Below are 14,426 nucleotides of genomic sequence, written 5' to 3' on the forward strand. Positions count from 1 at the left end.
GACCTTGTGATCTGCCCGCCTCGGCCTCCCAAAGTGTTGGGATTACAGGCATGAGCCACCTCGCCTGGCCAATTTGCATAATTCTTTACAGTAAAACTCATTCAGAAATAGTAACTACTTGTATCTACCATCAGAGCTGAAAGAAACAGATTTCAGTAAAAAAAAGTATAGGGGTGGGTCAAGGCATTTTTTTTTAGAAAAACATACTGTATATAGTACATCTCGGAAACTACACAAACCATATGTTTTATTTAATGTGAAGGCACAACTTTAACATTAAAAGCAAAGCGTTTTAGTTATTTATGATGTAATTGTCAGTACCAGCTCATAAAAATATATTTTTGCAAGCATATCACTGAAGACTCTTTCAGATTGTCAATTCAAAAGTCAATTTAAAAAGTTGAAGTCTATTTGTAGAAAATCAATGACACATTATAGCAGTTCCACATAATATTATTGCTGGACAATCTGTTCACCAGATATCACAGGGTTTTCTTCATTTGTTGCATAATCCAAATGGTCCATCATCTAGGCATAAATAAAAGACGTTAGGAAATGCAAAATTTCAACTTGCCCCCAATATTCACTACATTAGCAAAAGGATTCTGAGTTTTTCTAAAAAACACAGATTGCTCTATGAAACCGAGCACTCCTTCTGGAGCACTGTTCTGGTTTAACATCCACACTTCTAAGGAGATAGTCAGGGTGACACTGAACCTCTCAGGAAGACTAATCACATGACTCAAAGCCAATTTGTGTTCTCTGGATCTTCCGTTATCTCCATTTCCCAATATGAATACTGCCCTTCATGGCAGTGAGAACTCCAGAACAAATGTAGATATCCCTGACACTTATTCCAGGACACTATTCCAGGCAGTGTCCAATCATACAAATGGGAAAACTAAAAATGGCCTCATGAGTCACTGTGAGAACACCTGCTGACTCTGGGACAGTGTGGTATTATTGACACCTTGGAATAACCATAAGATAATTTAAACTTTGGAAACATTATAATAATTTCTACAAAAAATGAACTTAAGGTCAAATGATATCTGAAAACAAATCCAAGAATACACTTGCTAGGCCGGGCGCGGTGGCTCACGCCTGTAATCCCAGCACCTTGGGAGGCTGAGATGGGCAGATCACGAGGTCAGGGGTTCGAGACCAGCCTGGCCAAGATGGTGAAACCCCGTCTCTAATAAAAATACAAAAATTAGCTGGGCGTAGTGGTGGGCGCCTGTAGTTACAGCTACTCGGGAGGCTGAGGCAGGAGAATTGCGTGAACCCAGGAGGCGGAGGTTGCAGTGAGCCGAGATCACGCCACTGCACTCTAGCCTGGGCAACAGAGTGAGACTCTGTCAAAAAAAAAAAAAAAAAATACCTTTGCTATAGACTATTTTAAAGAAATTACCGGCTGGGCACGGTGGCTCACGCCTGTAATCCCAGCACTTTGGGAGGCCGAAGTGGGTGGATCACGAGATCAGGAGATCCAGACGGTCCTGGCTAACACAGTGAAACCCCGTCTCTACTAAAAAATACAAAAAAATTAGCCAGGCATGGTGGCAAGCGCCTGTAGTCCCAGCTACTTGGGAGGCTGAGGCAGGAGAATGGTGTGAACCCGGGAGGCAGAGCTTGCAGTGAGCCGAGATCGTGCTACTGCGCTCCAGCCTGGGTGACAGAGCAAGACTCCGACCAAAAAAAAAAAAGAAATTACCAGTTAAACTTTTTTCAAATGGTCACTTCAGCTCTGCCTAAATCTCATAAAAAATTGTCTTATATTTGGAAATGAAGGATGAAGAAACTTTAAATGCTTTCAGTGTTTCAGCAATTCAAATACAATTACTAAAAATAGAAAAAAGTATTTAATGCCTTTGTGAAGACTGTTAAAGACTTTTAGACTAGTGATTAAATTTCAGTATTGCGATGCACTTTTTTCCTTTCCTTCATCAAGAATTAGAAGAAGGAAAGATCAGCAAGATGAATGTTCCTATTTTTGAAAAGTGGTTCTGAAGGCTTTAGTGTTTTTTGGAAGAAGAACAAGAGGGTGGAACCATCTCCAAACACGGTCTCTTGACTTGCCAGGCAGAAAGAATACAACGTGAGCTAAGGCTTTTGGCTGACAACTGTCTCAACTAATGAAGACAGCTTACAAAATCAAAATCTGGGCCGGGCGCGGTGGCTCATGCCTGTAATCTCAGCACTTTGGGAGGCCGATGCAGGTGGATCACGAGGTCAGGAGTTTGGGACCAGACTGGCCAACATGGTGAAAACCTGTCTCTACTAAAAATACAAAAATTAGTGAAGCGTGGTGGTGCGCCTGCAATCCCAATCCTACTCAGGAGACTGAGGTGGGAGAATTGCTTGAACCTGAGAGGCAGAGGCTTTGGTGAGCCAAGATCGCGCCACTGCACTCCAGCCTAGGCAATAGAGAGAGCGACCCTGACTCAAAAAAATAAAAAATAAATAAAAAATAAAAAACCTGCTGGGACTCTACAAGCCATTTCAAGACCCAAAACCGTTTTGAGGTCTTCTAATTGCCAAAGATATCCCCTAGATTTAAGGTCACTAGTTTGTAGCAATTCTAAGGGGAAAAAAAAGCCAAATCAAGACAGATAACATTAAGCAGTTCGCTACACGAAACATAAGATGAAGATGTTGAACATTTAATTTTAGTCAATTTAAATGAAGAGGGGAAAGGAAAAGTATGTAAGATATATTTAGGCCCCTTTTCTTCTAGGAATTTAAAAGTTCTGGGTCTAAGAGATTAGGGCTGTGTAGAGAGAAAATTGAAGCAGCCTCAGCAGAATGGATGGTGGAGAAACCCTCTTTCTTCCGCAGGATCTGCTTACCCTAGCAACTGTAATCTAATGAAATGATAGCCCACATACCCTAAATTATAACATGCTTCCCTGGTGCCTCGTTAGCACAGTAGGTAGTGAGTCAGTCTCATCTAACTTGCCTCTTCTTTCCTAATCCCCAGGTACCTCACTGGCACTATATAATCTAATCCCTGAACATAGAAATATATTAATTAAAAAAACCACTTTCAAAATCAACTTATTGAGAAGTAAGCATCCCTATTCCCTATTTACTTTTCTTTACTGACTTTCCAATAAAAACAATACAGAAACATAAAGAACAAAGTTTTAAAAAATACGACAATAAATTAACATAAATAATACAATTAATTGACAAAATTGGCAAACATTTTCATCATATTTGGAAACAGGAAAGCTTGATTTGGAAAGATGGGCTCTGAAATCAGATCAGCTAACCTTGCATTTTCTGATAGCTCTGCTTGCTTATAATTGAACCAATCTCCAGAAATAGTCTAATAAAACACTCACTAACGCAGGGTAACTGGAGACTTGCTGATACTAAAGCAGAGTTGTTCTAACTTATCTCTGTATTCTGACTTGTCAGTTACAGCTTGTGACTTCTAAAAATAATGAGAAGTACTAGTGACATTTAACAGACACAACTTACTGTTTACTGGGTATCACAAACTTAAAACTTACTACCTGCCCAGAGAAAAATAGCCCATTGGATATTGCTGCACAAATTTAACTCCACTTATTTCATTATAGAAGCAAAAAATATCCCCTAAAATGATGACTCCTCTTCATTGTGCTATATGCCAAAGTAATTATGACTCTGCTTGATTTTTCTCTTCTGAGAAAAAAGTATCTTTATTTGCTTTATACTAATTAGAACTAAGACTTCATGTAAAATCAAATAAATGGGTCTGAGTACTGTAGCTCTTGAAGCATTCCACAAAAAATATTCATAGGAAATATAGTGTAACTAGTTTTGGGCTGTAGAAAATAATTTACAATTAGTATTTCCAAATTAGTATCCCTTTTTTTTGTGTGTGTGAGATGGAGTTTCACTCTTGTTGCCCAGGCTAGAGTGCAATGGCGCAATCTCGGCTCACTGCAACCTCCGCCTCCCGGGTTCAAGCAATTCTCCTGCCTCAGCCTCCCTAGTAGCTGGGATTACAGGCATGTGCCACCACGCCTAGATAATTTTTTGTATTTTTAGTAGAGATGGGATTTCACTATGTTGGCCAGGTTGGTCTGGAACTCCTGACCTCAGGCAATCCACCCGCCTCAGCCTCCCAAAGTGCTGGGATTACAGGCATAAGCCACCACGCCCAGCCCAAATTAGTATTATTTTAGTGAAACCCTATAGAAACATTACTTCTTTTGATGAGAGAAACTCACAGTAAGGGCTAAAAGACTCGAAGTAAGACCCTGAAGAATTTCAATAAGGTCTCCAAGTTACAAGTGAGGTAAAACTTGCCCCCTAATAACAGCATGAAAAGACTGTCAGGGGTACCTGGACATTTAAAGAATCTCCAGTGAAAAGTCCTGCTTTTTACTACCAATATTCTTGCACTCAACTCTATTATCAGGCATTCAAATGAACCAAATGACTAATAGTATAAACAAATTTGCCTTAGCCTTAGATTGTAACTTTATATTACCTGTTTTGTCTTTTGATTATTTCAAAACAGCAGCAAAAACTTGCAATATTTACAAAAAAAGATTGCACATAAAGACTGTAGAGATACATGTCTAGTTTAATGTTTTAAAAGTGCCTCACTTTTACAGTGGCATATGACAATTACAGTCATTTTATAAGGGCTGCTGAAATACAATCAGGAAGCTTATACACACATGCAAAAGTAACTAAAGGCCAGTGGATGAAGGATTGAGCATTAGAGGTGCACTGCATAAAGACTTTCAATAACATCAGCTGAGAATTTACAGCATAAAGACTACTGTCATAAGCATTGTGGATTCCTAATACGTAACAGCTAATACTTAGTGAGGGAGGCATATATAAATACCTGCACTGCAGGGCAGATGTTAGTAAGTATTTAAAGTACAAAGTCTAAAAAAAATATGGTGAAAGGTAAATGTGATTTTAATTGGAGCGCCTACTTCCTTCTAATTTCTTAGAGATCTGCTTGGAGAAGGCAGAATTTAAGTTGGGAGTTAAACAGGGATATTCTGGAAATAGAAACTGACAAAGCTTAGGAGATGATGGAGGTTGGGAGAGAGAAGCAAATGATTATTATTACACTGTTAGCCTAAGAGATGAGCCAGAGCTGACCCTCAGGCCCATCTCACAGTGGAACCATATCAAGTCTCCCTCTGTCTCACCAGGCATGTAGAAGCTCCCCATTCTATTTCAGAAGTCTCTGCCTAGCCTTAACAGATTTCAACATCCACCTGCCTCACACCAAGCCTTAAGCTAACCCACCACTATGGATTTCCTTCCTTCCTTTTCTTCCTTTCCTCCCTTCCTCCCTCCCTCCCTCCCTTTTTTTTTTTTCTCGAGGCGGAGTCTGGCTCTGTCACCCAGGCTGGAGTGCAGTGATGCAATCTCGGCTCACTGCAACCTCTGTCTCCCAGGTTCAAGCAATTCTCCTGCCTCAGCCTCCTGAATAGCTGGTATTACAGGCGACCGTCACCACACCTGGCTAATTTTTGTATTAGAGACAGGAGTTTCACCATGTTGGTCAGGCTGTCTCAAATTCCTGACCTCGTGATCTGCCTGCCTTGGCCTCCCAAAGTGCTGGGATTACAGGCGTGAGCCATCGTGTCCGGCCCCACTATGGATTTCTTATTCCCCTACCTCCCTGTAGATCCAATCTCATTTTATGGATGAGGAGACAGTCTTCAGAGATTAAGTTATTCATCAGAACTGATGTCAAAGGCCACAATACCCTGTCTCCCACAAATGACAACATTCAAGGTAAGCTAATTTTGATTTTAAATGTTGGACATAAACAATGAGAGATTTTCTTTTTAAAAGGGAAATAAGGCATTATATTACATAACTTTCAAAAATGCTAGTTTTCTGAAAAAATACTCTTTCCTATTTTTTTTTTTTTTTTTTGAGATAGAGTCTCGCTGTCGCCCAGGCTAGAGTGCAGTGGCACAATCTCGACTCACTGTAAGCTCCGCCTCCCAGGTTCAAGCAATTCTCCTGTCTCAGCCTCCCGAGTAGCTGGGACTACAGGCACCCGCCACCATGCCCAGCTAATTTTTGTATTTTTAGTAGAGACAGAGTTTTACCATATTGGTCAGACTAGTCTCGAACTCCTGACCTCAGGTGATCCACCCGCCTCGGCCTCCCAAAGTGCTGGGATTACAGGAGTGAGCCACCGCGCCCAGCATTTCCTGAGTATTTTTTTTAACATCTGCAACTTGCCTAAAATTTGAGCAAATGTCCATTCCCATATTTCAAAATTTTGTGCATAATGAGAAAAATGACTGAGTCTAAACATAATTTTTCTCTGCAGCTTGTGATAGCTCAGAATTTGTTCTTTTACGAGTAAGTTAAAGGAAGCAGATTTAACAAAAACCCAAAGTTTTCATATCCAGACCAGGAAAACGAAAATTTAGTCAATGAGTCGAGAAATAACCAAACCAACAAACAAAACAAAAAATCCTCACTCCTACAAATAATGATAGCAAATAAATTCACAGCACCTATAAGCAATCTGTAGATATTAACATATTTATTACAGCAACTCTCTAAAATAGGTTATTATCCAATTTTACAATGTAGAAAAACTGAGGCACCAAGAAGCTAAGCAACTTGCCCAAGGCTACACAGCTAATAATTAACAAAATTAGAATTCAAATTTAGGCAGCCTGGTACTAGACTCTATGCTCTTTACTTCTATGGGTTATTTTGTATTCTGAATGTCTTTACCTAATACAATTAACGATACTACACTAGAAAGTGAGAATTTTATTAACAAAGTTGGCCTATGTTTTTAGAAGCTTTTAAACAGATTTTCCTACAATCAAATGCCTTACTTAGCTACTATGTTATATGGTAAAGCTCCTGATGTCTGCCCTCCTGGGGCTATTATTACTTAGTGACTAGCAACAGTGTTCTTTCCCTTTGTAGGTAGCTGCTGTGAAGCAGAGGCAAATTTTTTTGTCAGGTCAGGAATGGTGGCTCACACCCATAATCCCAGCACTTTGGGAGGCCGAGGTTGGTGGATCATCGAGGGTCAGGAGTTCGAGACTAGCCTGACCAACATAGTGAAACCCCATCTCTACTAAAAATACAAAATTAGCTGGGCGTGGTGGCACATGCTTGTAATACCAGCTACTTGGGAGGCTGAGGCAAGAGAATCGCTTGAACCCCGGAGGCGGAGGTTGCAATGAGCAAAGATAGTACCATCGCACTCCAGCCTGGGCAATAAGAGTGAAACTCCATCTCAAAAAAAAAAAAAATTTTTTTTTTCTCAGCCGGGCACGGTGGCTCACGCCTGTAATCCCAGCACTTTGGGAGGCCAAGGCGGGTGGGTTCACCTGAGGTCAAAAGTTCAGGACCAGCCTGGCTAACATGGCGAAATCCTGTCTCTACTAAAAATACAAAAATTAGCCAGGGATGGTGGTACACGCCTATAATCCCAGCTACTTGAGAGGCTGAGGCAGGAGAATTGCTTAAACCCAGGAGGTGGAGGTTGCAGTAAGCCAAGATGCAGCCTGGGTGATAGAGCAAATTCTGCCACCCCTCCCCGCCCAAAAAATTTTTCTCAAGATCATGATTTTTAAGAAGTTTTTTTAGCTGTTTTTTTTTTTTTAAGACTGTGTTACTCTGTTGCCCAGGATGGAGTGCAGTGGTACAATCTTGGCTCACTGCTGCAACTTCTGCCTCCCAGGTTCAAAAGATTCTCCTGCCTCAGTCTCCTGAGTAGCTGGGATTACAAGTGTGCGCCATCATACCAGGCTACTTTTTTCTTGTATTTTTAGTAGAGATGGGGTTTCATCATGTTGGCCAGGTTGGTCTCGAACTCCTGATCTCAAGTGATCCACTAGCCTTGGCCTCTCAATGTGCTGGGATTACAGGTGTGAGCCACCGCTCCCGGCCTAAGAATGAAACTTGGATGGTCCAGGGCAAAGCATTTGTTCATTGGGAATATAAATGCACCCCTTGGTTGAAATCTTTCCTTAACTACAATCCTGTGTCAGTAACAATTATGGAAAAAAAAGGAGGAACGGTGCTAGAATCAACCAGAGGAAAAAATGTGCTGTAGAATATTTCCAAAGAAATGCAATGTTAATAACTTTATGTATACAACAACTCTAAATATTCAACTATTTCCAGTATGAGTTAGCATAAAAAGATATGGAAGCTACAAAGAAAGAAACTGTTTACAGTAGCTGCCCATTAAGGGTGGGGGTGGGGGAAGAATGGTTAGAAAAAGGACTCCCATTTTTACTTTAGACACTTTTGTATTGCTTATTTTAAAAACACAAATATGCATTAATTTGTAATTAAGATACAAAAAAGAAAAATTACTAAAATGAAAACAGTAAAAGTCTATGTAAAAATTTTAGTAAATTAACTACCAATAATATTAACCTACAAGACATTAAAATAGAACAAAGAAGACTAGAATTACTATAATGAACATCTTTTCACATCATTTTTGCCTAAATTTTTAATCATTTTCTGAAAATACCTTAAAGAGAAATTACTGGGTCAAAGCAAATAATAAAGTATGATATATGCATATAAGGGAATATTATATAGCCATTAAAATAACTTTATAACGAATTTAAAATAAAATATAAAATGCAGTGAAAAAGAAAGAGAACTATTTATAGTATCATTCACTCATCTATCCATTTATCCAGAGAAGGCACAGAAAGAAATTCACTTAAACCTTAACTATCTCTAGGTGGTAGGATTACGGGTGGACTTAATTTTCCTCTTGTATTTTTAAAAAATATTTTCCAAATTTTCTATAATCACATATTTTTATTTTTATTTATTTATTTTTGAGATGGAGTCTTGCTCTATCACCCAGGCTGGAGTGCAATGGCGCAATCTCAGCTCACTACAACCTCCACCTCCCAGGTTCAAGCACTTCTTCTGCCTCAGCTTCCCCAGTAGCTGGGATTACAAGCATGTGCCACCACGCCCAGCTAATTTTTGTATTTTTAGTAGAGATGAGGTTTTGTCATGTTGGCCAGGCTGGTCTCAAACTCCTGACCCCAGGTGATCTGCCTGCCTCAGCCTCCCAAAGTGCTGGGATTACAGGCGTGAGCCACTGCGCCCAGCCTGTAAGTATATATTTTTAATAATAAAATACTTTAAAAGCTGTATGAAAGGGAAATGAATTTTTTATAAGTAAAAATAAATTCTGACAATGAAAATAACAAGAAACATAATTCTGTAAGACAGCACATGTGCTCTCACTAACAATCCTAAATTTCACTTCTAAACTAAACAAAGATTTAATGTCAACTCACAACAAAATTTCCTGATGTTGCTCGTCTTCTTTGTCCTGATTTACAGTTAATCAGATAAGTACCCCTAATAATAGAAATCTCTTGCTCACAGGCCTGTCCTGAGTCTTTTCTTCTGCCTCTACATTCTCACTCTTTATTCTGTATGCTAATGGCACTCCCAATTATCTGTCTCTAGCCAGGTATGTCTCTTGCACATCAGACCTATTTATTCAACTGCCTATTATTTCTCTCTTTGTGGTGATCCAATAGGTACTTCTGAAATGTTCAAGACTGAATTCATCATCATCTTCCTTAACCCTGTTGCCTTTCCTTCATCACCATCCCCCAACTCAGTTTCCCAATCCAGAAGCCCTGGACTCTACTTCTTTTCCTCTACCCATACTGACTGCATCATCAGGCCCTACTATGCCTCTAAATTTCTCTTAACTTTGTTCATGTCTTTCCATCTCACTACTTTGCTAATTTAGGCTTCTATCACTTCTTTTTTGTTTGTGTTTTTGTTTTGAGACAGGGTCTCGCTTGCTCTGTTGCCCAGGCTGAGTGCAGTGGTGCAATCCTGGCCCACTGAAGCCCCTATCTTCCGGACTCAAGCAATCCTCCCACCTCAGGCTCCCGAGTAGCTAGGACCAAAGGCATGTGCCACCACGCCCAGAAAATTTTTTCTTTTTTGTAGAGACAGGGTCTTGCATGTTGCCCAGGCTGGTCTCAAACTCCTGGGGTCAAGTGATCCTCCTGGCTTAGCCTCCCCAAGTGCTGCAATTATCAGTGTAAACAACCATGTCTGGCCTTCTATCACTTCTTATTGCAATAATTGTCCCCAGTTTTGCTCTCTTAATTTTCTAGATTTCTTAAAACCTTAAATGGTCTCCAATGCTTAGTATAGAGTCCAAACTCTTAAATGTGGCTTATAAGATGCTACAAGGCTCTCACTCTTGCTTCCTTCTCCAGTTTTCATTTCCTGTAGCTCCCATAACCCTTACTCAGCATTATAGCCATCCTAACCTTCACTGAGTTTCTAGAATGTGCCATGTTCTCTTCCCTCTGAGCCTCGGAAGACGTGGTTCCTTCAACATGGAACATACAGCTCAGTGTTAAAGTCTGGACATAAATTTAATATTCTTTAGAAAGCCTTCCCCAAATCACCTAGGACTCTTTCCTGAAACCACAAGCACTGGATATCCCATCTATAGTTTTCATGGCACCTGCCGTAACTAATATGTTTATCACACTTTATTGTTAATGACTTTATCTCTATTCCCCACTAGATTGTAACTTTCATTTTAAAAATTTTTTTTTTGAGACGGAGTCTCGCTCTGTCCCCCAGGCTGGAGTGCAGTGGCATGATCTCGGCTCATTGCAAGCTCCGCCTCCCAGGTTCATGCCATTCTCCTGCCTCAGCCTCCCGAGTAGCTGGGACTACAGGCGCCCGCCACCACACCCGGCTAATATTTTTTTTTGTATTTTTTAGTGGAGACGGAGTTTCACCGTGTTAGCCAGGATGGTCTCGATCTCCTGACCTCGTGATCCTCCCGCCTCAGCCTCCCAAAGTGCTGGGATTACAGGCGTGAGCCACCGCGCCTGGCTAGACTGTAACTTTCAAGAGGTCATGAGAATAGGCCTCTTTCTAACTTGATCATCTTGTATCACCAATACCAAAAATAGTATCCTCTCATAGAATCACTCATAAACATTTGCTAAATGAAGAAATATAAAACCATTAAAAAATGATGCAGGGTACTTTTTGAGATGTGTTTTTTAGATGTTATTAGCATAGTGTATATCATACGATACACTTTTATTTTTAAAAATCTATAAAAATAAAAAACCTATGTGAGTGTCATCTTGAATGGAAAAGTTAAAAATTACCTTACTAGTTTAGTCAAGGGCATTAGGATCATAAACTAATTCTATGTATAACAGTATAAGTTGACACAACCAACAGCTTTGTGACATAGGCAAGACAGGTATTACTAGCTTAACCAATCTCAAAGAAATTTTAAGATTTCCTCAAAAGAATTCTAAACCAGTGTTTTTTCAAATCACAGTAGTCTGTAACTTAACGTGTTAACCACCTCTCATTAAGTAACACTATAAATGACATGAAAGACCAAGCACAAGATGGACATGGACTTTGAACTGTTTATCTACTATCAGAATTTCAGCCACCCATCCAAAGTGTCTCTCTTTTTGTTCACGTGACAACTGACACAGAAGCATGAGGGTGGATGGAGGAGGGTGGTAGTTGTAATAGGGGAAAGCAGAGCTAACTGCCTCACAAAGTGCCTTCATGAAGGGGTCAGTGCCATGGCCCTGACCTCAATAGGCTAGGGTTTCCCAACTGTTCTTAATTTCAATGCAAACAGACTGTACTGGAATACCAAGAACATTTAGGGGGAAAAAAAAGAAAAGGCTTTAACTTCAATGAAGAAACCACTCAAGCAAAAGAGACCTTGGTATCAAGATTTTCTTTGTTTAGAAATTTTAAAGAAAGCTAAATCTTGATTCATTTAAATCTCAAATGAGTGCCCTATCTAGTTTGGTTAGGCCCATTTAGATGCTGAAGAGCACACTTTTTTTTTGAGATGGAGTTTCACTCCTGTTGCTCAGGCTGGAGTGCAATGGCACGATCTTGGCTCACTGTAACCTCTGCCTCCTGGGTTCAAGTGATTCTCCTGCCTCAGCCTCCCAAGTAGCTGGGATTACAGGTGCCTGCCACAATACCCGGCTAATTTTTTGTATTTTTAATAGAGACGGGTTTCACCATGTTGGCCAGGCTGGTCTCGAACTCCTGACCTCAGGTGATCCATCTGCCTCGGCCTCCCAAAGTGCTGGGATTACAGGCGTGAGCCACCATGCCTGGCCAGAGTGCACTTTTTATCTGCAAAACCTTAGGACTCTTACTATAAATAGCTAATGCTTAGTCTCAAAATTAAGTACTTATTTTAAACAACGAATTGTATCTTTCATGAAGTCTGCTTTTTTGTAGGTTTTGAAAATACATGTTGAAAATGCTATTTTGTTTTCCCTGATGTCCTCTGCTGTTTTTCTGTAGTTTTGTCTTGAATCACCAGGCTTTTGGCATTAGATTGCAGGGGAGGTCACAAATGATGATTCAGCAGGTGGACAGTGAGTAAGGGGGTATTACAGTACTTTTTGGTACATAAAAGCTTTGCTACATATAGGCTGTTCCCACCCAAAATCAGTAAATTAAGTCATAAGATAACTTGGTAACCAAAGTATAAGCACATACCTGATAGCTGTTACCTTTCCAGAACTTTTTCATTTCCTTACGTCTCCAAGCAACAACTGAGGCAGTAATAAGTGTGCAAGGTACTAAATAGAGGAGAGCAGGTTGCCCCTTTTTCATCAGCACCAGAACAACAAATGTAAGTATCATGCCAATAGCATAGGCTGCAAGAAGAATACCAAGCTATAAGTCATTTCTACATGTTACCAAAGGTGGGTTTTTTCCCCTCTCATTTATGTACTGGTTTTCAAATATTTCTGAGGATATTTTTCCTCTATGACTTCTTGTAATTTCATCATTTTCCTAGATAGGATTAGGAGACATCTTCTACGGAGCTTTTGAAAAATGTGGAAACTGGTTAGCATTTCAATTATTACTAACCTAACCATGTATCATTGATAAGAGATAATAATTCATGAGAGTTTCAATTATCTGTTGCTATTAAAGATGTTAAATAGTTTCGTATTTTAGATAACTAAATCTGTACCAATAGGTACTATAGGTTGTTTTAAAAAATCTTCCTAACACTGATTACATACTTCCTAAGCTTTGTTAATAAGCACATACTTTTGAACTTTTCTTTTTTTTTTTTTGAAACGGAGTTTTGTTCTTGTTGCCCAGGCTGGAGTGCAATGGCACGATCTCAGCTCACCACAACCTCCGCCTCCTGGGTTCAAGCGATTCTCCTGCCTCAGCGTCCCAAGTAGCTGGGATTATAGGCATGCGCCACCATGCCTGGCTAATTTTGTATTTTTTAGCAGAGACTGGGTTTCTCCATGTTGGTCAGGCTGGTCTCGAACTCCCGACCTCAGGTGATCCGCCTGCTTCAGCCTCCCAAAGTGCTGGGATTATAGGTGTGAGCACTGCGCCCGGCCTGAACTTTTCTTAATGACTCAGGGTTTTATTAGGAACATAGGATCTCAGAATATTCCCTTTATAAACAATTTAGTATAGTTTCTAATTTTAAAGATGAGGCAATGGAGGAACAGGGAGTTTGAGTTGTCCAAAGGTACACAGGAGAATTAATGAACACTCCTATAATCTGCTTTTGGATACTAATATGTTAAAGCCCTGGAGAGTACCATACTTAGTGGCCTCAAACTGCTTTTTTTGAGACGGAGCCTCGCTCAGTTGCCCAGGTTGGAGCGCAGTGGTGCAATCTTGTCCCTTGAACCCACTTCCCAGGTTCAAGCAATTTTCTTGCCTCAGCCTCCCGAGTAGCTGGGAATACAGGTGTGCGCCACCATGCCCAGCTACTTTTTGTATTTTTAGTAGAAATGAGATTTCACCATGTTGGCCAGGCTGGTCTCAAACTACTGACCTCAAGTGATCCACTTGCCTTGGCCTCCCAAAGTGCTGGGATTACAGGCATGAGCCACCACGTCTGGCCAGCCACTGTGCCCAGCTGAGACTGCTTTTTGAATTTTTTTATACTTTTTTTCTTTTCTTCATCTTCTCCCTCACTTAGCTATTTCTTTTCTTTTTCTTCTTTTTTTTTTTTTTTTTGAGACAGGGACTCAATCTTTCGCCCAGGCTATAGTGAAGTGGTACGATCATGGCTCACTGCAGCCTTGACCTCTTGGGCTTAAGCATTTCTCCCATCTCAGCCTCCTGAGGAGCTGGGACCATAGGCATGACCACCACAGCCAGCTAATTCAAAAATAAATTTTTTTTTTTTTTTTGAGACAGAGTCTTGCTCTGTCACCAGGCTGGAGTGCAGTGGGGCAATCTTGGCTCACTGCAACCTCTGCCTCCCAGGTTCAAGTGATTCTCCTGCCTCAGCCTCCCCAGTAGCTGGGACTACAGGTGCATGCCACCATGCCCAGCTAATTTTTTTTGTATTTTTAGTAGAGACGGGGTTTCCTCATGTTGGCCAGAATGGTCTCAAT

General features: G+C 40.4%; 1 protein-coding gene across 2 annotated transcripts in view; it reads right to left on the minus strand.

The window, feature by feature from the left end:
- Positions 1–220: 220 nt before the first annotated feature.
- The window catches only part of SPPL2A (signal peptide peptidase like 2A), a 61,217-nt gene continuing 47,011 nt past the window's right edge, over positions 221–14,426 (minus strand). For both annotated transcript variants that reach the window (XM_002825447.6, XM_009249828.4), the window contains 2 exons: positions 12,541–12,701; positions 221–528 (listed from right to left, as the gene is read on the minus strand). In XM_002825447.6, the coding sequence (XP_002825493.1) occupies positions 454–528; positions 12,541–12,701 (236 nt within the window). In that variant the 3' untranslated portion in view covers positions 221–453. The remainder of the gene's footprint in view (positions 529–12,540; positions 12,702–14,426) is intronic.

This window comes from Pongo abelii, chromosome 16, assembly GCF_028885655.2.
Source record: "Pongo abelii isolate AG06213 chromosome 16, NHGRI_mPonAbe1-v2.0_pri, whole genome shotgun sequence".
Classification (NCBI taxonomy): Eukaryota; Metazoa; Chordata; class Mammalia; order Primates; family Hominidae; genus Pongo; species Pongo abelii.